This window comes from Bombina bombina, chromosome 10 (assembly GCF_027579735.1).
Source record: "Bombina bombina isolate aBomBom1 chromosome 10, aBomBom1.pri, whole genome shotgun sequence".
Lineage (NCBI taxonomy): Eukaryota > Metazoa > Chordata > Amphibia > Anura > Bombinatoridae > Bombina > Bombina bombina.
This window is the reverse complement of record NC_069508.1, coordinates 36,042,147-36,067,714: the sequence shown is the minus strand read 5'-3', so window position 1 is coordinate 36,067,714 and position 25,568 is coordinate 36,042,147. Positions and strand designations below refer to the sequence as shown.

At 38.1% G+C, this 25,568-nt stretch overlaps 1 protein-coding gene across 1 annotated transcript in view; it reads right to left on the bottom strand.

The window, feature by feature from the left end:
- CACNA1E (calcium voltage-gated channel subunit alpha1 E) overlaps positions 1–25,568 on the bottom strand; it is a 519,663-nt gene that overhangs the window by 7,969 nt on the left and 486,126 nt on the right. Inside the window, exons 44-45 of the mRNA XM_053693950.1 lie at positions 18,928–19,056; positions 15,513–15,696 (exon numbers count right to left, since the gene is read on the bottom strand). Of these exons, the coding sequence (XP_053549925.1) occupies positions 15,513–15,696; positions 18,928–19,056 (313 nt within the window). The remainder of the gene's footprint in view (positions 1–15,512; positions 15,697–18,927; positions 19,057–25,568) is intronic.

The following is a 25,568-nucleotide window of genomic DNA, read 5'->3' as shown; positions in this document are numbered from 1 at the left end:
AATAGGGGACAAAGGCTGCGAGCGGCCTCCTTCTTCCGCCTTTAGATACTAATGACGCTGCAGAATGCACAGGCCTACGACTGAGATCTAGCAAATGTTCAGTAATGCATTACTGCTCTGGAACTGACTTTAAAGGGACATATTACCCAAATGTTGAATCACTTGAAAGTGATGCAGCACATCTGTAAAAAGTTGACTAGAGAATATGACATGAACATCTGTGTAAAAAGGAAGATATTTCATCTCTTAATTTCCTCACTAGCCAGAATCCCATTGTAAAGGTACTGTAAGCAGCCAATCAGGATGCTTCTCCCAAGACATACTGTAAGCAGCCAATCAGGATGCTTCTCTCAAGACACAAGGGCGAGTGCGTATTGGCATGTGCAGGCGCAGTCACTTTATTTTCCTTGCCAGTTTATGGAAGTTTACTATGAAATCTTGAGGGATTTCAGTGAAAAATGCTGACCTAGATTACAAACGGAGTGCAATCTTTAAAGCAGGAAGCGCAAATGTGCTCACAATATTTTACCGTTAGAATCTCTATTACAAGTCCTGCATTAAAAAATATATCACAACCATGCAGCAACTGACTCTCCCTATACTTTCAATGACAAATGTAAAGTGGGAAATCTCATTTGTGTTACAAGGCCATGGTTAACCCTTTTTCTCAGTTGATAAAAACATTAACACTAAAATATTAGCCAAAGTGAAAAGCTCTGGTAGTCATTGTGACGACTCATACAGGATTTCATAGGTCACAAAACTGTGAAATGGAAAAATTAATATTTTATTATCTCTCTGTGCTGCCGCTGGGATCTTGATTTCTTCTAAACTTTCTTGTTTGACAGCTTTTTTTTTTTTAAACCAGTACATAAGTATTGAAATGTACACTATAGGTGAGGATAGAAACAGGCAAAAGCAGCCATTTGAAATGATAAAATAAAACCAAACAATTAAATACACTCCAGCAAGCATAAGGGATTAAAGTCCTAAACGGTGAAGCTATTAACATACAGCTAGATTACGAGTTTGGCGTTATGATTGAAAAAGCAGCGTTATGGCCCATAACGCTGCTTTTTCCCTAACGCTGCTATTACAAGTCTTTTAGGTATAGGTGTACCGCACACCTTATTGGCCGTCATGCAACGTCAGTACCACACTTTTAAAAAAAGTCCTTTTTTAATGGGACTCCCATAGCGCCGGTATTATGAGTTTGCCTGGGAGGCCAAAAAGTGAGCGGTACACCCTATACTGACAAGATCCGTACAGCCATCTAAAGTCAGTAGTTATGAGTTTTACGTTACAAAACTGTAGCATAAAACTCATAACTAAAGTGTTAAAAAGTACACTAACACCCATAAAGTACCTATTAACCCCTAAACCGAGGCCCTCCTGCATCGCAAACACTATAATAAATGTATTGACCTCTAATCTGCCGCTCCGGACATCGCCACCACTATTAAAATGTATTAACCCCTATTCCGCCGCTCCCCGACATCGCCGCCACTATAATAAACCTATTAACCCCTAAACTGCCGCCCTCCCGCATTGCAAACACTATTTAAATATTATTAACCCCTAATCTGCCTTCCGCCCAAACCACCGCTATAATAAACCTATTAACCCCTAAACCGCAAGCCCCCCACAACTAAATATACTAAAATAAACTATTTACCCCTAAACCTAATGACCCCCTACCTTTATATTAAAATTACAATTTCCCTATCTTAAATTAAATTAAAACTTACCTGTCAAATTAAATTAATTAATTTTAAACTAACAATTAAACTAAGATAATTATTAAACTACAATTAAACTAACTACCAATTAAATTAAACTAAACTACACATTAAAAAAAAATCCTAACACTACTCTAAAAATTACAAAAAGTATCTAATTACAAAAAAAATAAAATAACTAAATTACAAAAACAAACACTAAATTACGAAAAATAAGAAACAAATTATCAAAAATAAAAAAGAATTACACCTAATCTAATAGCCCTATCAAAATAAAAAAAGCCCTGCCCAAATAAAAAACCCCTAGCCTACAATAAACTACCAATGGCCCTTAAAAGGGCCTTTTGTGGGGAATTGCCCCAAATAAATCAGCTCTTTTACCTGTTAAGAAAAATACAAACACCCCTCCCAACAGTAAAACCCACCACCCCCACAACCAACCCCCCAAATAAAATAACTATCTAAAAAAACCTAAGCTCCCCATAACCCTGAAAAGGGCATTTGTATGGGCATTGCCCTTAAAAGGGCATTTAGCTCTTTTACATGCCCAGACCCTAAATTTATATATAAAACCCACCCAAAAAACCCTTAAATAAACTTAACACTAACCCCGACGATCCACTTACAGTTATTGAAGTCCCGCTTGAAGGATCCATCCAGCCGGCCTCTTGAATCTTCATCCAGCCGGCGAAGTCCTCATCCAGGCGGCAAGAAGTCTTCATCCAGACGGCATCTTCTATCTTCATCCATCCGGCGTGGAGCGGGTCCATCCTGAAGACATCCGGCATGGAGCATCCTCTTCATATGGCTGCCGCCATAAACTGGAACTTCAATGCAAGTGACGTCATCCAGATGGCGTCCCTTGCATTCCTATTGGCTGAAAGATTTCAATCAGCCAATAGGATGAGAGCTCAATCCTATTGGCTGATTGGAACAGCCAATAGGATTTTAGCAGCTCTAATCCTATTGGCTCATTAAAATCTTTCAGCCAATAGGAATGCAAGGGATGCTATCTTGGATGATGTCTCTTGCATTGAAGTTCCAGTTTACGGCGGCGACTATATGAAGAGGATGCTCCGTGCCGGATAGATGAAGATAAAAGATGCCGTCTGGATGAAGACTTCTTGCCGCCTGGATGAGGACTTCACCGGCTGGATGAAGATCAAAGAGGCTGCCTGGATGAAGACTTCTTGCCGACTGGATAGATCCTTCAAGCGGGACTTCAATAACTGTAAGTGGCTCATCAGGGGTTAGTGTTAGGTTTATTTAAGGGTTTTTTGGGTGGGTTTTATTTTTAGTTTAGGGTCTGGGCATGTAAAAGAGCTAAATGCCCTTTTAAGGGCCATGCCTATACAAATGCCCTTTTCAGGGCAATGGGGAGCTTAGGATTTTTTTAGATAGGTATTTTATTTGGGGGGTTGGTTGTGGGGGTGGTGGGTTTTACTGTTGGGGGGGTGTTTGTATTTTGTTTACAGGTAAAAGAGCTGATTTCTTTGGGGAAATGCCCCACAAAAGGCCCTTTTAAGGGCCATTGGTAGTTTATTGTAGGCTAGGTTTTTTTTTTATTTTGCGGGGGCTTTTTTATTTTGATAGGGCTATTAGATTAGGTGTAAGTCTTTTTTATTTTTGATAATTTGTTTCTTAATTTTTGTAATTTAGTGTTTGTTTTTTATGTAATTTAGTTATTTTTATTTTTAATACTTTTAGTGTTTATTTACTTTTTTTAATTTTAGGTTTTAATGTAAGGCAGGTTAGGTTTTATTTCACAGGTAAGTTTGTATTTATTTTAAGTAGGTATTTAATAAATAGTTAATAACTATTTTCTATGTAGTCTACCTAGTTAAAATAAATAATTTACCTGTGAAATAAAAATAAAACCTAAGCTAGATACAATGTAACTATTAGTTATATTGTAGCTAGCTTAGGTTTTATTTTACAGGTAAGTAAGTATTTAGTTTTAAATAGGAATTATTTAGTTAATAATTGTAACTTAAGTTTAGCTCTATTTTAATTATGATAAAGTTAGTGGGGTTAGGGTTACGTTAGGGTTAGGTTTAAGGGTTAATGGATTTATTTAGTTTTAGTGATGTGGGAGGCCAGAGGTTTAGGGGTTAATAACTTTAGTATAGTGGCGGCGACATCGGGAGCGGCAGATTAGGGGTTAATAGTTTTATGTAGGTGGCGGCAATGTTGGGGGCGGCAGATTAGGCGTTAATAACATTATGTAGGTGGCGGTGATGTTGGGGGTGGCATATTAGGGGTTAAAACCTGTATTTAGGTGGCGGCAATCTTGGGGGCAGCAGATTAGTGGTATTTAGACTCTGGGTTTATGTTAGGGTGTTAGTTTTAAACACTATTTTCTTTTTCCCCATAGACATCAATGGGGCTGCGTTACGGAGCTTTTGTTTCCGCGATCGCAGGTGTTAGGCTTTTTTTTGCCGGCTCTCCCCATTAATGTCTATGGGGAAATCGTGCACAAGCACGTCAAAGCAGCGCTTGTTTTCGGTGCGGTATGGAGGTCAATGCAACCATTTTGCCCGCGCAGGCCTGCTTTTCCAAAACCTGTAATACCAGCACTATGGGGAGGTGAAATAACGCTGCTTTTGTGGCAGTCGTTAAAATCCCTATAGCGCTCAAAACTTGTAATCTAGCTGATTATTAATAAACATAACGTAACATAAACAGACACAAGAGGCAAATTGTGCATGGAAGACCGGAAGCGGTCACATTTATTCAACATAACAACAAAACCGACTATTAACTGGGATGGCTGTGAATTGAGTCACTGGTCTATTCAAGTTAAACAAGAGGTCAAGGACCCCGAATGGAGTGTGGGACGGAGCCCCTCAGTGCTTCACCCGCTGCAATGACAATAAGGGGCTTGCAGGGAGTTCACATGACCTGCCTACTCGATAACTAACAATAGACACACACCCTAGAGTTAGTAGGCCCTTCCTTTCATCCTGGCCATCACTCCACCCCATTTAATTTGAATAAGATGGAAACAAGGGGCCAAGGCCTCCCGCTAATAGAGTGTTCTCTATTAATGAGACTCAAGCCGCCATTTCGTAATTAGGGAGGGAGGGATACACAGGAATCTTCACCCAACGAAGCAGGAAAAACAAAATGTATGCTTACCTGATAAATTATTTTCTTTCCTGGCATGGAGAGTCCACAAATCCATTCTAAATACTAGTGGCAATTCAACTCTTGGCTACCAGGAGGAGGCAAATAACACCCCAGCAAAGCTTCAAGTATCCTCCCACAATCCCCCAGTCATTCAGCCAAAGGAATGTGGAAAGAGAAGAGGACACAAAGGGTATAGAGGTACCTGAAGTTTAGAAAATGACAAAAGCCGTCTCAAAATTTAAATAAGGGTGGGTCGTGGACTCTCCATGCCAGGAAAGAAAATAATTTATCAGGTAAGCATACATTTTGTTTTGCTTTCTAATGGAATGGAGAGTCCACAAATTCAAATCTAATTACTAGTGGGAACCAATACCCAAGCTAGAGGACACAGAATGGAAGGGAGGGAGAACAAGACAGGCAGACCTAAACAGAAGGCACCACCGCTCAAAGAATTTTCCTCCCAAAAGAAGCCTCAGCAGAGGCAAAAACATTGAATTTGGAAAATTTGGAAAAAGTATGCAACAAAGACGAAGTGGCCGCCTTGCAGATTTGTTCCACAGAAGCCTTGTTTTAAAGGCCCAGGAAGAAGAGACAGCCCTAGTGGAATGAGCCATAATCCTCTCAGGAGGCTGTTGTCCTGTTGTCTCATAGGCCAACCGAATGACACTTCTCAACCAAAAGGAAAGAGTAGTAGAAGTGGCCTTCTGGCCCTTACGTTTACCAGACAACACCACAAGAAGGGAAATAGATTGCTGAAAATCCCTAGTAGCCTGCAGATAGAACTTTAAAGCACGCACTACATTAAAGTTAGGCAACAGACATTCCTTATGAGAAGAAATATTAGGACAGAACGAAGTATTGACAATATCTTGATTGATAATATCTTGATTGATATTGCGGTCCGAAACCACCTTAGGAAGAAATCCCAGGTTGGTACGGACTGCCTTATCCACATGTAAAATAAGATAAGGTGGGTCACACTGTAGAGCCGAAAACTATGAGACTCTACGAGCAGAAGAAAGAGCTAGAAGAAACAAAACCATCCAAGACAATAACTTAATATCAACAGGCTTGCTGCAGATCCCTAAGAACAAGATTAAGGCTCCAAGGAGGAGCAACAGGTTTAAACACAGGCCTGATTCTGACCAAGGCCTGAACAAAAGATTAAACATCTGGCAAGTCGGCCAGACATTTATGCAAAATAATCGAAAGGGCAGAGATCTGATTCTTCAGAGTACTGACTGACAAGCCCTACTCAAGGCCTTCCTGAAGAAAAGACGGAATGGGGGGAACCTTCACCTGACTCCAAGGGAAACCCCTAGATTCACACCAGTAAAGGTATGTATGCCACACCTTATGGTAAATCTTGCGAGTTACCGGCTTATGAGCCTGAATCAGGGTATCAATAACCTTCTCTGAAAAACCTTGGCTAGACAAGACTAGGCATTCAATCTCCAAGCAGTCAGCTTCAGAGAATCTAGGTTTGGATGTAGAAAAGGACCCTGAAGTAGAAGGTCCTTCTTCAGAGGTAATTTCCACGGGGCAAAGGATGACATCTTCACCAGATCTGCAAACCAAATTCTGCAATGCCAAGCTGGAGCAATTAGAATCACCGAAGCCTGCTCCTGTTCAGTACAGGCTATCACCTGAGGAAAGAGGACAAATGGAGGAAAAAGGTAAAGTAGACCGAAGTCGCATGGAACCGCCAGAGCATCGACCTGAGCTGCTTGCGGATACCTTGATCTTGATCCGTATCTTGGAAGTTTAGACGGGGTGCCATCAGATCAAGCTCCAGAACTCCCCACTTGAGACTTATCATTGAGAATATTTCCGGATGGAGGGCCCATTCCCCTGGATGAAAAGTCTGCCTGCTTAGATAATCCGGTTCCCAGTTGTGGATGGCAGATATGTGACAATTGTGAGACTCCGCCCACTGAAGAATGCGAGTCACCTCCCTCATAGCTAAGGAACTCTGTGTTCCTCCCTGGGGGTTGGTATACACCACCAAAGTAATGTTGTCCAATTGAAATCTGATAAACTGGACCAAACTCAGTTGAGGCCAAGCTATCAGTGTATTGAAGATTGCTCTCAACTCTAGGATATTTATTGGGAGGGCAGACTCCTCCTAAGTCCAAATCCCCTGAGCTCTTAAGGAACCCCAAACTGTTCCCCAGCCTAAAAGGCTGGTGTCCGTAGTCACAATCTCCCAAGATGGTCTCAGGAAGCATGTGCCCTGGGACAGATGGTCCTGAGAGAGCCACCAGGACAGGGAATCTCTCATCCAGATGTCTAAAACTATCCTCTGAGAGAGGTCCAAGTGGTCTCCTTTCCATTGTCTGAGCATGCATAACTGTAGAGGTCTCAGATGGAAACAAGCAAAAGCAATAATGTCCATGGAAGCCACCTTTAGACCAATGACTTCCATACACAGTGCCACTGAGGGACGGACAGAGGACTGAAGGGAAAGCAGGTAGCAAGAAGTTTGGATTTTCTGGCCTCCGTTAAGAAAATCTTCATTGAGATTGAGTCTATGATCGTCGCCAAAAAACATACCCTGGTATCTGGTACCAAGGAAATCTTTTCCAGATTCACCTTCCACCCGTGAGAGCGGAGAATCAATAACAGAGAATCCATATGAGATCTTGCTAAATGAAAAGATGGAGCCTGAACTAAGATATCATCCAGGTAAGGTGCCACCGCAATTCCTTGAGATCTGGCCACAGCCAGTAGAGCCCCTAGAACCTTCGTAAAGATTTGAGGGGCTGTGGCTAGGCTGAAAGGCAAGTCTACAAATTGGAAGTGTTTGTCCAAAAAGGCAAACTGCAGATATTGGAAATGTTCCTTGTGAATAGGAACATGAAGATAAACATCCTTCAGGTCGATGGTAGTCATGAACTGACCCCCCTGAGCTAAAGGGAGAATAAAAACGGATAGTCTCCATTTTGAAGGACGGAACCCTGAGAAATTTGTTGAGACACTTGAGAACTAAAATGGGTCAAAAAGTTCCCTCTTTCTTGGGAACCACAATTAGGTTGGAATAGAATCCTTGACCCTGTTCTGCCAGAGGAACTTAGACAATCACTCCTAGAAAAGCAAGATCCTTGGCACAGTTTAAGAAAGCCTCTATCTTTTTCTGGTTTGCAGATAATCCTGACAGGAGAAATCTGCCTCTGGGGGTGCAAGATTTGAATTCTATCCTGTATCCCTGGGAGACTACATCCACTGCCCAAGGATCAGGGGACATCACGAATCCAAGCCTGCTGAAAGAAGGAAAGCCTGCTCCCTACTTGATCCGATATTGGATTGGAGCACACCCTTCAAGCTGATTTATTCTCAGAGAAAGGCTTCTTGGATTGCTTGCCCTTATTCCAAGTCTGGTTAGACCTCCATGAAGTTTTGGCTTGTTCAGGTTTGGAAGAAGAGGATAATTTTTGTCCCTTGAAATTGCGAAAGGAATGAAAATTAGAAGTCTGGTGACCCTTACTTCAACCCTTCTTATTCTGTGGCAGAAAAGATCCCTTTCCACCTGTGACCGTGGAAATTATTTCAGCAAGACCGGGACCAAATAAAGTCTTACCCTTAAAGGGAAGAGACTGAAGTTTAGACTTGGACACCACATCCACAGACCAAGAGTTTAACCACAGAGCTCTGCGAGATAGAACGGCAAAGCTCAAAATCTTTGCACTAAAACAGACTACTTGCATACTGGCATCACAGATAAAGGTATTAGCCAGCTTTAAAGCCTTGATCCTGTCTTGGATCTCCTCTAATGAAGTTTCCTCCGAAATCAGATCCGATAAGGAGTCACACCAGTATGAGGATGCACCAGCGACCGCTGCAATACTAGCAACTGGTTGCCATTATAGATCTTGATGAAGAAACATCTTTCTTAAGTAACCTTCCAGCTTCCTATCCATAGTATCTTTAAATGAGGTACTATCCTCTAGAGGAATAGTGGTTCTCTTGGCTAATGTGGATATAGCGCCCTCCACCTTAGGAACAGTGCGCCAAAGGTCTCGCACAGAGTCAGCAACAGGAAACATCTTTTTAAAGACAGGAGATGGGGGGGAAAGGGACGCCTGGCTTCTCCTATTCCTGAGATATAATGTCAGACATGCGATCTGGAACAGGAAATACTTCCACAGATTTGGGTTTAACATCAAAGACTCTATTGAGTTTATTAGCCCTTTTAGGAGTTTCTGTGACTGTATTTTCAGAATCCTTTAAAGTAGCTAGAACCTCTTTCAAAAGTAAACAGAGGTGTTCAAGCTTAAATCTAAAATTAACCTCCTCTGAATCTGCTGTACTCACTACAGCAGACTCAGAATCAGAAATCTCTCCCTCAGAAGCAACCGAGGACTGATCAGATAACTAAGATAACCAACCCTGATTTTCTATACAGGGGTAGCATAAATGTTGGAAGAGAAGCAAGGACTACCTCACCGACTTCCAACTGCTAAAAGCCACCATTACTCTTACTAAAGAGGATTACATGGACACAGCATAGCCCAGATCCTTGCTTGCAGGGAAACTACCCATTAAAGGATTAAATATATTCAGACACCATCTTCGCACATCCTCCTGATGTACAAGGCAAAGAATGACTGGGGATTGGGGGCAGTAGGAGGATACATAAAGCTTTGCTGGGGTGTTCTTTGTCCCCTCTTGGTGGCCAGGAGTTTAATTCCCACTAGTAGTTAGAATGGATTTGTGGACTCTCCATGCCATTGGAAAGAAAAGAGAGACCTGTGACTTCCTGCCGGACCCTTTTAAATGTAATTGTGAGACCTCCGAATACACTGCAACACTGTTGCAAACACTACACAACACCTCCCATTACAATGAGCCTTAACCCTTAAGTCTGCTCCAAGCCCATAAAGGGCTCTCCACTATCCAAATGGATTACTGGGCACAGTATAAAGAGGGAGAAAAAAAATCTCAGTACAATGTCCCTTAAAGGGACATGAAACCCAAAGAATTTATTTCATGATTACGATACAGCATACAATGTTTAAACAACTTACCAGTTTACTTTGATTATCTAATTTGCTTCATTCTCTTGGTATCCTTTGTTGAAGAAGCAGCAATTCACTACTGGGAGCTATCTAAATGCACTGAGTGAGTCAATAACATAAGGCATATATGTGGAGCCACCAATCAGCAGCTACTGGGCCTACCTAGACATCATTTTCAATAAAGGATAGCAAATCAAATTAGATAAAAATTAGATAAAAGAAGTAAACTCATTGTGTAGACCATTTACAAATCTAGACAAGTCAGAAGACTTGCTTTTCCCTAGATTTGTCTAGATTTGTAAATGGTCTACACTATGAGTTATTTTCTCTACATTTTGTATTTAGTGGAGGATTTTAAACTCACTTTTCGCCTCCCCATAATTTTAATTGTTGTTGTATTTCCCCCAGAAATGAACTCTACCAAGCAGTGATTCAACCTACTCCAAGCTGATGAGTGGCAATAACCATGAAAAACCTGTCCTGGGATTGGTCTGAATCACTGTACTAACCCTAGCTAAGCGTAAAAGCTGTGTAATGCGGCAATGCTATGGCGTAAAGGGAAGTCTGCCTTAAAAAGCAGGCTAAAAGTAAAAAGGTGAGTCATTGTGAACCTCATTTGCATGTCTTACCCAGAGTGCTCTGCTGCATTGGAAACAGTATAATCAGAGAGTTTCTGTGGGAAAAGCAAGTCTTCTGACTTGTCTAGATTTGTAAATGGTCTATATTATATATATATATATATATATATATATTGGTGATTGGCTGTGCGCGGGCAGGGAGCGGGATTGCACGCGAGCGCAAAATTGCGCTCATGTGCAATGGTGATTACCTGCGGGTAATTTCGCCTCGCCACAGGCGAGCTGAGGTGTACCAGGGGAGTGTATACGCTCCCCTGTCTGCCTCAGATTTGATAAATCTAGCCCTAAGTAGATTAAAACATGAAAAACATATTTATGCAATATTCATATTTAATAAAGTGTTATACTGTGTATTTTACTGTAAATATTTCACATTCCAATGTTCTGCACATAGCAGGATATCACTGTTGATTCCACATTCATTTTCAACTCTAGGTGGCGCAAAAGGACATAAATTTTACGAAAGGTATTTTAGAAGAAAAATAATGATATACTGTCCATTAGTACGGCACAATATCTATCAATATAATATATTGATTATATAACAAAAGTATTAGACAAGGGAGGAGCAGTTGATGTAGCATATCTAGATTTCAGCAAAGCATTTGACACCGTCCCACACAATAAACTTATTCACAAACTATATCTCCTTGGTCTAGATTCAAAAATTGTGAACTGGGTGGAATGGGGTATTTTTTTCTACTTTTTTTCCTCCATTGACTTCTATGGGGAATAGGTTTATCACGTAAGTTCAGCTTTTTGCGCTTGTCGGTTTAACGTGTAAGTGAAAAGTTTACTTTCAACTAGGGTTGCACCGATACCGATACTAGTATCGATATCGGTACCGATACCAAGTATTTGCATGAGTACTAGTACTCGTGTAAATGCACCGATACTTAAACCGATACTTCCTACCCATATGCTATCTTGTGACTTTTTTTCAAACTGCATGTTCTCATTTCATTTTAAGCTGGAGTGGAGACTAAGCTAAAAATTGTTTACTATTGTTCTGCCAATACAAATTGCTGTTATTTGTATTATTGTAGGAGAGATCACTGTACCTCATTCAGACAAACCCCTGAAGTACTGGACAGTTAATAAACTGAGATTTTCAGCACTGGCTAAAATGGCCCAAAAATATCTTTCTGCCCCATGCAGTAGTGTGGAAAGTGAAAGACTGTTCAACTTAGAGTCGAACCTCCTTACTGATAGCAAAAACAGACTCAGACTAATAGCTGAACATGCAGAGATGCTTCTGTTCTGTTCCTTAAAAAGAACTTGCCACTAACTTTTGAAAAATTATTCGTATTGCTTGATTGCCTTTTTTTACTGCTAGTTCTCATCTTGCACAATTATGTTCAAAACATACTGTACTCTGAGGAACATCCATACCCTTAGATTATATAATTGCAGGAAGAGTACTCATAGGACAAATTAAGTTAATTCCAATGAACACTCATCCTGCAATTATAGGACTAGATTTAGATTACATTTGATTGGTAAGCTTTACCAATGCTCTGTTCACATTTCCAATTCCATAGACTTTAATGGAGTAGGACATGTAATAAGATCATTGGTAAAGCTTGCCAGTCAATTGTAATCTAGCCCATAGTGTTGTTCCCCATGATTAAACAGTGCATTGTTCTATTTTTTTACTGTATTGCACTTTTGGTTGGTTGTCATTTTATATTTGTTATTTATTGTTGTTGTTATTAATATATTTTTTTGTAATATTTTTATTTATAAACATGTTCTGTGAACTTTGTGACAAATAAAACAGTTTTATTATTTCATAATGTCTTTTGAGTTACAGTTCTTCATAATTATAAAGAATGAATCTTAAATAGTTAGTCTGTATTGTGCTTGGTAAACTGTCACATGACAGTAAAAAAAAGTATCGGTAATTGGTATCGGCAAGTATTTGAAAACAAGTATCGGTACTTGTACTCAGACTTAAAAAAATGGTATCGGTGCAACCCTACTTTCAACTTTTAGAAGCGCTACCCAACGCACGCAAAAAGCTTACTTCTAGTGCAGTTAACAATCGAGTGGCCGTATCTGGCCCTAAGTCATTAAATAAAAAAAAGATTATTGCACATAAAAAATATAATTTTTTTAACCTTAATATATTTTTAAATATATTATATGATGGAAGAAAGAAACAAATAACTACCATCTTCCTTTAACCCCTTCACTACTACTACAACTACTGCAGTCATAAGACAAATGGTTATAAAAGCTTCTCTGGGGTCCCCTTTTGTTCAGAAACAGCAAACATGTATGGTTTTGCAATTTGTTTTTGACCATTTGAAGGCTGCACACTACATTTCTGAAATTCCCAGCAGTAAGAGGGTTAATCAGGTAGCTTATAAGGTTAATGTTTGCTTTACTGTAAAGATTACCCTCCCACCCCCTGATCCCTCTCAACAAGCTCTCTTCCCTCGGTCACCACCATCTTAGGTTCTGGCAGACAGTCTGCCAAGCATGCAATTGAGGGCTGTTTAAAAAAAATACATTTCTTTATTCCTTTTGTGTATGGGTCCCCCTAAACTTATTAAATAAATAAAAAGGCTAAAAGATCTAATAGATACTTTTTTTTTTGTACAGATAGCTTCCCAAAAAGACTTTGGGGCATTTTAACGAAGTAGCGTATCATGTCCGCTGCCCATCGCTGCCCATCAGCATTTATCATTGCACCAGCCGTTCTTGTGAACTGCTGGTGCAATGCCGCCCCCTGCAGATTCACGGCCGTTAGCAGGGGGTGTCAATCAACCCGATCAAATTCGATCGGGTTGATTTCTGTCCGCCGCCTCAGAGCAGGCGGACAAGTTATAGAGTAGTGGTCTTTAGGCCGCTGCTTTATAACTTCTTGATAACTTCTGTAAACAAGGGGCCTCAAGCTCAATACGGAGCTTGATAAACATGCCCCTTAGTTTGGGCAGGGACACCAAAAATATGCAAGGGTTTCTACTGCACCACAGTCCAACAGAGGTTAGTAGACTGATGGAACAGACAATCTATGCAGACAAAGGTTCCATCTAGTCAGAAGTTTAGTTTAGTGTTGGCATTCAATATACTGATGGAATAGGAGGTTCTTTTAAACATAGCACTCCATTCTTCCCTTGATATATTTACACCCAGTACCCCTGCCCATTGCGTAGTGTAGGTTAGTAATGTACTGCACTGATGCATTGTTGGAAGTTTGGAAGCAGTTGAAAGTGTGTCCCTCACTTGTGCCATAGAATAATAGAAAGATTCAAATTGGTACAACGGTCTGTGCACGTTGCCTCTATTATTGTGTAATTGTATAACTTCCTAGTTCAATTATTTCTCCCTGTAATTTTACTTTATTCCCTTACAGTACTGAATAAAGAGGCATTAACGTGTGCCCAGATACTAAATGTTTTTTTACCCGCTTCTAATTGAGGGTTTGTGATTCTTTTTCTATTGTCTCTCTCCAGGGGTGCAAATACCATTGGTGCCGCAGGTGCAGTGGCTCCAGGGCCCACGTGCTTGGGGGGGCCCATAGTAGCTGTCTATATATAAATGTGTGCAGAATGTGTACATTGCTAATGTAAGTGAGCCTTTTATTAGTGCAGTTTGTAGGTCTGTCTATCTATCTATCTATCTATCTATCTATCTATCTGACAGAAGACCGAATTCTAAACACTTTTGTGGACCAGGTGTGAAAAATAACGCTGACACTCTCAGGGAATTCCATCAAAAAGATCTGTCCCTGCAAGTTGTTTGATTTTTCCCAAGAAAAGTAATGTAGCTAACTGGAAAGGGAGACTTTGCTGGGGAGAGTAAAGTTAGCAGGCAGAAGGGGACTACATTATAAATTATAGGGGCAATAAAGCCAAAATTAAACTTTCATGATTCAAATTTATCACAGTGTTTTTATATACATACTTTATGAGGCACCAGCTCCTACTGAGCATGTGCGCAATTTCACAGGGTATATGTATACTAGTCTGGGATTGGCTAATGGCTGTCACATGATACAGGGGCCCGTTAAATTTCAGCTATGCTCCTGGAACGCCCTATTCAGTCACTAGCAGAGGTGGATAAACTAATTTTACATTACAGAAACACAAAACAGCCGAAGTTCAGAGGAGATAGAGGTAATTACCGATTCACTCGTAATCTAGCCCTAAATTGTTCCTTTCCCACACAATTTCAATAGGAAATGTAATTTTTGAGGAACAGATTTATAATCCAATTAAACAATACCATTTTTATTTCAACATTTCATGTATTTATTTTAAATGGCATTTAAGTCACAATTAAGTAATGTATGTACCGCATTTACATATTTCAAAACAGGGAACATCCATTTGCAAGACACACAGTTGTCATGGTAAAAACTGTCTTTATAGAAGTAGAACAGCAGTTTCATAGTACTGGTGAGATTTGTTATAGAATCTTATAAGCCCACAGAGCTTAATAGAATCGAGCCCTCAGTATTACTGAAGACTGGTTGATAATGTGTTCCTTAAAGGGATACTAAACCCCAAAAAAATAATTTCATGATTCAAATATAGAATACAATTTTAAACAACATTCCAATTTACTTCTATTATTTAATTTGCTTCATTATTTAGCTATCCTTTGTTAACGAAATAGCAATGCACATGGGTGAGCCAATCATACGAGGCATTTATGTACAGCAACCAATCAGCAGCTACTGAGCCTATCTAGATATGCTTTTCAGCACAGTATATCAAGAGAATGAAGCAAATTAGATAATAGAAGTAAATCAGAAAGTTGTTTAAAATTGCATGCTCTTTCTAAATCATAAAAGAAAAAAATTTGGATTTCATGTCCCTTTAAGAACAATGATTTAATCTGATAAATTGGAGATTACTTTGCATGTCACTTCTTCCTTTGTTCTACAACAAATAGTCTATATAGGAACTCAGATCCACAATCTTTATTTTATTATATATTCCCATAAATTATGCCTGACATTCACAGGATGACCTACTAACCTGTATCTGTGTTGAGGCGATGAGTAGACAGTCTCAGAGATGCATGATAACTGCGGCGCTGTTGTCTATATCCATTGTCTGCTGCACTCCTGTCCAGCGAGAAATCTTCTAGCCAAGAGCTGCGTACACGTTTGTCAGCGGTTGTGGAGAAAGAGCGACGCATGGAGGTGACATCTGACAAAACCTGCGGGGTATGGAAGAACCAAAAAAAGGACGTAATGTCTGCAGAAATTAACTCTTATTATGGTATATATGTAGCTGGAGTGAAATTTTATTAAAACCGGTGCTAGGTAAATGCTGCAGCTCTAAACTAATGATTGCACTCAGTTAAAGGGACAATAAAAACAGCCTCTTGCTTTTGTACAAAAATGCTTCCTAGAGTAGCCAAAAAGCTAATTCTTTAACCTGCAAATGCTGCAAATCAAATAGCTGGTTTAGGATATTTGCAGCAGTTTTGAAGAAAACCTAAGTTACAGAATTTGCTTTTCGGCCTCTCTAGGGAGTGCGGTATAAAGGACAATTTTTACCAAAAAGGAATCTTTTCATGGAAGAAGAAATGAAGTTTTAAATCACAAATATTTCAGCTCCAATATAAAACAAGAAGTTTAGAGATGTCAATCTTATTTAAAAGATTTTATTTTTTACTTAAAGGGGCATTAACATACTTAGTTATATGTGTATAGTATATAGCAGACATTTAATTCTGCATTGCAACACTTTTGTTTACAAAATGAAAGCTTTAAAATCATTGGCAACTGTGATTTTATGGTTGATTCTTCAGAAAATAACCATTAACGTCTATTGCAATTTATGTGGATAAAGCAGTTAAGTTTTGTTTTCTAAAGAATTGGAATCAACCCCTTTGTTAGCATAATGTGCATGTTTTACAGTCCAGGGACACACTCTTTGGAAATCTTGGGAATTGGTTATCTTATCTCCTCTACTGCAACAATAACAAATTAGATCCTGCACTGATTAAGCAATCACTATATAGAATTTTGCAGCATCAGGGGCAGTGGATAGTGTGAAAAAATAAAGTGCAAAGGTTTTTATTTTGCTGTGTACATGTCATTGGGGAATAACTTTAAGTTTACTGTTCCATTAAGAGCCTGCAGCATTCACCTGCTCCAATACGCACCATTCAATTTTAATTTTCCTTTTCCAAGTAGCCTACTATACATAGTGTGATAGCTAAGTGTTGTAAGTGATCCTATTAGGAAACAGAACTGATCAGGGTAAAATAAACCTTTTCTTTAAAAAAATAAATAAATCATAATTGTATAAAATAAATATCATTAATAAACAAAACAAATAAAACTGTAGAAAAAAAATAGAAAAAAGTAAAATATTCCCCACCCACCAGGAAAATACAGAAAACAAACAAAATGATCCATTAAAACAAGATATAACAAAACCTACAGAAACAAACAAAACGACCCCCCAGAAATCAACATAACAAACAAAATGAAAGATATAAATATATCAAAAAAGCAAATGGACAAACAGGCAAAGCAACAGAACAAGTGATTTGTGGGCTGCTGTGGGGAGAATCGACAAAGAGTTATAGGTGACAGAGGATCAATAAGTGATTGCGATTCAATGTCTATAAAATGCACAGGCTTTATAATATTCTAGTTGTAAACTTAGAGACATTGTACTAAAAAAATATTCTACTATCATGTGGAATTGTATAATTTGAACATACTGACGTTTTATTTCTGAATATGTATGAAGTAAAAGGTGCTTAACTTAAACTAATATGTCAGCATCAGTGGTGAATAAGGGATGGGCGAATGTTTTACAACATTTAAAAAAATGAAACAAATTTTAACACATTCATTGTTTGTTTCAAATTTTGAATGTTTGTACAACATTCTAATGCTATCTATAAATATTCAAATTTAAATGTTTCTAATTCTAATATTGCATAATTCAAATCAAATGATGCAATATTCGAATTCGAAAAATTCAAATTCATATATTTTTAATAGCATTTCTAATGTTCTATGCAATATTCGAAATATAATTTTTTGTATCCTTATATTTGTAATAGTATTATGCTCTCTGTAAATGTGATTTTTGAATTATGCAATAGAAACATTCTAATTAATTTATTTGAATCTGTTATGTATCAATTTACTAAATTCCCTACCACATGACCTATTGAACTTCTGAATAGTATCTGTTAAATCAAATGTTACATCAAATTACATTGGCTCATGAGCCAATGAGGATTAACAGCAAGTACACACCTGATTCAGCTGCATTAATTTCAGTTTAAATATAAACAGCTTTTACTTCCCTTTTTTTTAGGACAAATAAAAATAATTAACTAGCATGATTAGATGTTTCTCTTTCATAAGGATGAAATAAATATTTAGGTTCAGTGTCACTTTATGAAATCAACACTTTTCTGTCATGATTCAGATCCAACATACAATTTTGAAAAATGTTTCCAATTAATTTGATTATAAAATTTACTTTATTCTCATGGTATTCTTTGTTAAAGAAAATACCTAGGTAGGTTGTGCACGTGTGTCTAAAGAACTACATAACAGCAGTTTTGCAAGAATGCTTTTGCATTAGATGGCAGCAGTGTATAACATTGTTTAAAGCATTCTTGCAAACATTTCTGTCATATAGTACTCAGAGTGACACTTGCACTCTCCTAAGCCTTAATACTTGCTTTTCAAATGAGGATATCAAGATAACAAAGTAAATTTGATAGAAGAAAATTGGAAAGATTTTTTTTTTTTACATAACTTGGAAATTCTGAATCATGAAAGAAAATGTTTTTTTTTCTTATATCTCTTTAAAGAGATACTGAACCCAATTTTTTTTCTTTCATGATTCAGACAGAGCAGGCAATTTTAAGCAACTTTCTAATTTACTCCTATTATCAATTTTTCTTCATTCTCTTGCTATCTTTATTTGAAAAAGCAGGAATGTAATCTTACAAGCCATCCTATCTTTGGTTCAGAACCCTGGATAGCACTTGCTGATTGGTGGCTATTTTTAGCCACCAATCAGCAAGCACTACCCAGGTGTTGAATCAAAAAGGGGCCGGCTCATTAATCTTAGATTCCTGCTTTTTCAAATAAAGATAGCAAGAGAACTAATAAAAATTGATAATAGGAGTAAATTAGAAAGTTGCTTAAAATTGCATGTTCTATCTGATCCATGAAATAAAAAAATTGGGTTCAGTGTCCCTTTAACAGCTAGTAGCAGCAACAAAAATCTTCGTCATTTTTAACGGAGATTTATGTTACTACCAGTAGGTACGTTTACAACTGAGATATAATTTAGTCTGCTATATGTGGTATATGGTGACTTTGCTAGACTCCTGTTCTATACAACCTATATACATTTGAATATTTCTGTTACAAAAGGGTCTCTTTGCTGGTGTCCTTGTTACCTGGGGGTGCACGGCAAGACGTGGCATGGAGGAAGCTCTCGCAGACGCTGGGCGTTCCAGCATCTCCACTGGGATGTAGCTGCCTCGATTAGGGAGCTGCTCCCTGCTAAACTCTCTAACCTCAGGTTCCTGGAAACAAAGATACATCCAGCTCGTGGGACCAGCGCTTTTCATCTCAGTCCTTTCACCAGCCAGTAAAAAAAGATCACCCAAACCCAGCTGTGCATCCAAAGTTAGTGAGCTAATGCAACAATATCAGATTCCCCTAGCCTATAACATATTTATGGTACAACCCAGAACATTTAAATAAAGAAGCTAATCATTTTTGGAGACGTATCACATTATCATTGTAAAACTATTGTTTTTAAAGGAGGGAATTAAAACATGATTAAAGTTCTTGTATGTTCAAGGATGTCCATTTGTGCCCTTTCCTCTTCTCATAACCCTTTATCAGGAAGGACAATGCATAATCGCCTCAATCTCTATTCAGAAAAGCCAGGTGTGCCCCAAACATGAGACACAAGGGTAATGTTTTCATGTGTTTTTAATTATCTCTGCATTTAAAAATCTTGGCAAAAATATAGTGCTGTGAGAGAGCACAAAGGCTATGGGTAATATTGCATCCCCTATGTTTAACACAGAGTGAACTAGTCATTTTTTCCCCATATTTGTTGTTCATGGGATTGTTCAGAATTTACTTCTTAATGAAACAACTTTTGCCAGCTTCTTCCTATGAAGAACGTCTGAAGGAAAGCAGATGAGCAGCTGCACAAGCAGCTTAAAATTACATAAAGTTAAAGTAGTAGCTAATGCTGCCACTACAGATAGAAAGGAAATAGAAGAGAACAGTTCAAAACCGGATTCAAGGTAGATTTATTAAAAGTTCAGTCATGTACACATACAAATCTACTTACTAGATGTAAGTTCTTTAATGCCTCTTATTAAATTTCAAAAAGTCCCGCTTCAGAGTGAGTCACTAAACAGATAATCGATCCGTCATTCTCAAGATTCAAAGCTGACAGCCACAAATGTGGTCACCTACGGAAGCCCAGAAAGGACAAAATAGTTTGACACGTTTCTCCCAGAGTACGCCCAGGCTTTTTCAAGAGCAGTAAAAGTGAGATACAATGCATCTTCTTTTCTACCTCCTTCTATGTCCCTATTGGATCGGACTTTAACCCAATTAAGTGAGGGAGAAAAAGGCACACCTTCTTACTTATGGTGAGCTGTATCCCTTAAAAATCTTTTCAATACATAATAGTTTAGAAATACGATAATTATTACACTCATAAAAATACCAATAACATAAATGGTACATTGATTCATACATTAAAATATATATATATATGGATTACATATTGCCCAAAGGACCTAGTTAATACAACCTTTGCATACATAATACATTAATTTGTACATAAATATGAACATAAATTACATATTGCACAAAGCATCTATAATGGATAAATTCTAAAGGGGACTTCAATACAAGAATCCCATATCAAATTCATGCCAACACACTCTAAAACATATTAGATATACAACCTTTGGACCTCCTTTTTAAAATACATCCTGTTTTATAATATGTCCCCTTGTTTTATATGTCTTTTTGATAATCCTTATGTTCTTTTTACATGGATTCAGATTTATTTTTCCACTTACGTATACTGTGGATGACACACATACCTGAGGTCCAAAGGTTGTATATCTAATAAGTTTTAGAGTGTGTTGGCATGAATTTGATATGGGATTCTTGTATTATAGTCACCTTTAGAATTTATGAAATATAGATGCTATGTACAATATGTAATTTATATTTATATTTATGTACGAATTAATGTATTATTTATGCGAAGGAATAAGTAATCCATAAATATATATTTTATTAATGTATAAATCAATGTACCATTTAAGTTATTGGTATTTGTATGAGTTTATTAATTATTGTATTTTTAAACTATTATTTATTGAAAAGATTTTTAAGGCATATGGCTCACCGTAAGTAAGAGGGTGTGCCTTTTTCCCCCACACTTAATTGGGTTAAAGTCTGATCCAATAGGTACATAGAAGGAGGTAGAAAAGGAGATGCATTGTATTTTGCTTTCACTGCTCTTGAAAAAGCCCAGGCGTACTCTGGTAGAAACGCGTTGAGCTATTTTGTCCTTTCTGGGCTTCTGTAGGTGACTGCATTTGTGGCTGTCAGCTTTGAGTCTTGAAAAGAACGGATCGATCAGCTGTTTAGCGGCTCACTCGGAAGCAGGACTTTTTTAAATTTAATAAGAGGCATTAAAGAACTTACGTCTAGTAAGTAGATTTTTATGTGTACATGACTGAACTTTTTTTTTAACAAATTTTATTGAGAAAGTTGGAGTTACAGAAAGACAACTTGCATATCCACGCAGGGATATATATGTACATAAACATTTATATGAGATACATAACCTAGGGCGATCATACTAATTAACATAATATAATATAAGACAAGTATGAATACAAACAGATGTACTTTCCAAAAGGAGCAGAAGAGCTAGTATTAGCATGATATACATATGGAGCATCTTATACTAGCGAGGTTAACTCTATGAATCTTCAACACCAGTCTAAACCTGAATGCCCTAAGTTATTTAATTTGTTTCTCTTTTTACTTTATTATATCTTATATTCCCATATTTCTTGTAGATTGCTGAGGGTTACTAATAGAGAGGAAAAAAAAGGAGGGGGGAAAGAGGGGTTGGGGTTTCTTATGTTTCTCAGTGAGGGAATTTTTCTATCCAAGGTGTCCAAATTTCAATATATGTGTCTACCTTATCTAGGACTGAGAAAGAAAATGATTCCATCTTTTGTAAATAGGATACTGTTGCAATGACTTGTGATATTGTGGGGGGGGGGGATTTTTGTTTCCAAGCTTTTGCGATTTCGAATTTAATAGACATTAATAAGTAAATGGCTAGTGATTTTTGAGCCGGTGAAATTGCTGGAAAGTCTAAGTGGAGTAGACAAGTTTGCGGGTTGAGTGTGGGAGGAAGGTTTAGCGATCTAAAAATTGTGAATATTTGTGTCCATACAGGCTGGATTTTTGGGCAGAACAACCAAATGTGGCTCTGCGTTCCCAACTGGCCACAGACTATCCAGCATGTAGGGGGGTGATTATTATAGATTTTGTGCAGAGCAGTGGGGACTAGGTGCCAGCGTACTGTAATCTTATAGTGAAGTTCCCATAGAGTCACGCAGTGTAGGAGTTTTTTGAGAAATAAAATCTCAGTATGCCAGGAGTCAGTGTCAGCGGTAAAATTCAATTCTATCTCCCACGCCAGATGCTGTGAGATCTTATGGTGTGAGAAAGGGTCAAGGAGCACATCATAATTAAACAATAGCATCCCCTTGAATGTAAGGGCTTGTGTCCATCTTTGTTCCCAACTAGTAACGTTCCTAAGATTGCTCCTGGGAAAACCCAATGCTCTGATGATAGAGCGGAGATGAAACGCCTCGAATCTAAGTGCAAACGGTATTTGTAAATATGTGCATATTCTATCATGTGACAACGTGTTTGTGTGGTCGTAAAGGTATGAAATGTAGGGGGCATTAAAGTTTTGCCAAACAGAGATGTGAGAGTCGGGGAGACAGAAAAGGGAACTGGCAATCGTCTGTCGAGGTGAGGGATGAGGGGCTATAATGGGTGAGTGTCTAGTTTGATCCCAGAATTGTAGCGTGTCTAGTATTACGGGGTGGTTAGATTTAAAGTCTCTCCGACAGTGCGAAGGGATCCAAGGCAGGTCACAAAGACGTAAACCTGAAGGTAGAAGGGATTGTTCTACTTCTCTCCACAAGGAGGCTCTGGCCGTGTTACTCCAGCCCATCAGGTGTGTCAAGCGAGCGGCTTGATAGTAAAGAATAATATTTGGTAGGCTTAGTCCACCTTTATCAGTAGTTCTCTGTAAAGTCTGTTTGGAGGTTCTGGGTTTTTTGCCCTTCCAAATGTATGAAGTGACAAGACTCTGCATTTTATTGAGAATGGGTCTGGGGATGTTGATCTCCCGACAGAAAAGATACGTTATTTTAGGAATAAAGGACATTTTTATAGCGGCAATCCTGCCTGTCCATGAAATCTCTCATGTAGTAGCTTTTGTCATTCTGGGAGTCTGTCAGAAAAATATGGCAGATATAACAGTGGCCGTGGACATGCTGAGGTGTGTTCCTAATAGCTTAATAGAATGCGCTGACCATTGAAAATTAAATTTTTCCTGTAGAGGGATCAGTTCGTGGCGTGGGACATTCAGATGGAGGGCTTCTGTTTTGGATATGTTTAATTTATAATAGCTTATGCTACTAAAATTGGCGAGCAGTTTAAAAACGACCGGGAGGGACTTGAATGGGTCAGTCAGTAGAAGGGTGATGTCATCCGCATAGAGTGAGATTTTATGTTGGGTCTCTAGGATAGGGAAACCTAAAATGTCTGGGTCCAGTCTAATCGCTTGTGCTAGGGGTTCTATAGAGAGGGCAAATAATAACGGGGAGAGGGGGCAACCCTGTCTAGTCCCATTAGAAACTTCAAGAGAACAAGACTGAAAGCCCACTCCCTTAACTCTAGCCGATGGACTAGAGTATAGAGCCTGTACAGCAGTTATAAATTTAATTGGGAGGTTAAAGGCTCAAAGAGTCTCCCATAAGTATTCCCAACTCACCTTGTCGAAGGCCTTTTCGGCATAGAGCGACAGGGTGAGCAGGGGTACTCCCTTCCCATCTGCTTCAAGCAATATATCCAGAACCCCTCTCGTAGCATCCGGTCCTTACCTGTGGGGGATAAAGCCCACTTGGTCTGGGTGCACTAAGGTAGGGATTAGCTATGATTTTGGCATATAATTTGGTGTCTAAATTATTTAACGAAATAGGGCGGTAACTACCACAGTCTAAGGGGTCACATGACTGAACTTTTAATAAATCTAACTTGAATCCAGTTTTGCGCTGTTCTCTTCCTTCCTTTTTACCAGTTTGTTTCGTCTTGTGTCAGAAGAAAACACAAGAAAAGAGAGTGGCAGCAACCGGAGGGTAATATCCTAGAATGGACACTCTTATTTGATTACCCTGAGGATCTTATTGGAGGACGTTTTTACTGAATAGGCGAGCCTGCTGTCAGTAAGACTTTTTAACTAAAACTTTGCAAGCACTGCTATTTTTCGCAAGGATTTTCTTGAGTGTTTGTGGATAATGCTGCCACTACAACCTAGCAGCAAAAAAAAGAGACTTAGAAATTGCAGCGGACTAGTAATTTTTTTTACCTTGGGTAATAGCTTTTAACCCCTGACTAGTAAACCATAGTGATATTTTTCCACCCCTGTATGTATATATATATATATTAATATTTGTTCAAATCGGAATTATATATATTGGAAAAAAAATACTATATCACTATACATTTCCAGCCTAATAAGGAAACAAAATGATACTAATCCTCTCAGTCTAATACGTAGAATCAGGAAGGCAGTGGACTAGTGGTCATTTAGAGACAAATTTGGCATATATATGTGTGTGTATTTGTGCAAATTTAAATGAATATATATATATATATATTTTTATATATATATATATATATATATATAAAAATAAATAAATATACCCACTACATATAAATACATATATAAATACACACACTATATATATATATATATATATATATATACTGCATGTATAAACACACACATAAATATAGACTATAAATATATATATTATATATGTGTCAGTGTGTGTGTTAATAACAATGTCTGACTATGAGACTTGCACTTTATGAAAGTCTAGTGTAATTATGGATTTTCAGTGCCTGTTTTTGCCCATATCAATTTTTAATAACCCATTTGCAGTATTTGCAAACAAATTGATTGTTCTTTATACAGTTGTATTTTTCCTGTCAGGAAGAACAGAGTGCAAACGAATATCTGGGCAGTTACACAGATTGTTACAGATTGGCCCTCTGTGTGTAAGTAGTTAATAAAGACTAGAGACATACACAGTGCAATGACACTGGCACAGGGACACACATTAGCGCCACTACCCTGGGGGGTACAACAGCTGTACACTGCAGTGACCAGGCAGCATCAACGAGATGACAACACATTTCACATTCAGAGATTTTGTTCTCCCATCTTTCAGGTGATAACATATCTAGGATACAAACATCTTGCATTATAACTTACAATATGCACCAGACCTCTATGCTTACGCATTTCACGTCAAACCAAATTTTAGCCAGATCATGATATAATCACCTGCTTATAAATATCATGCACAAATACAAATGCAGTCATGTGACACATATTGGTATAATGAAAAAAAGAGTGTATATGACTTTTTGCTCCACTGTGACAGTAACAATATAGGTAATTTTAAGATTCTAGTTTATAACATCACAGCAAATGTTGACGCACTTAAAAATAAGATTATGTATTAATATAAACAACTAATATACACCTCTTATAATCAGTATTCTATGCAAAAAACTGTTTCTTATCTACAGTAACAATTAAAACTACATTCTATATTTACTCTGACAATCCAGTGACAATAAATACCATTTCTGATTCATGAAATTCTCATTTAAACAAGACATGAATGCAGCTTTCGGATTTACAAATGCCGATGCGCACACATCC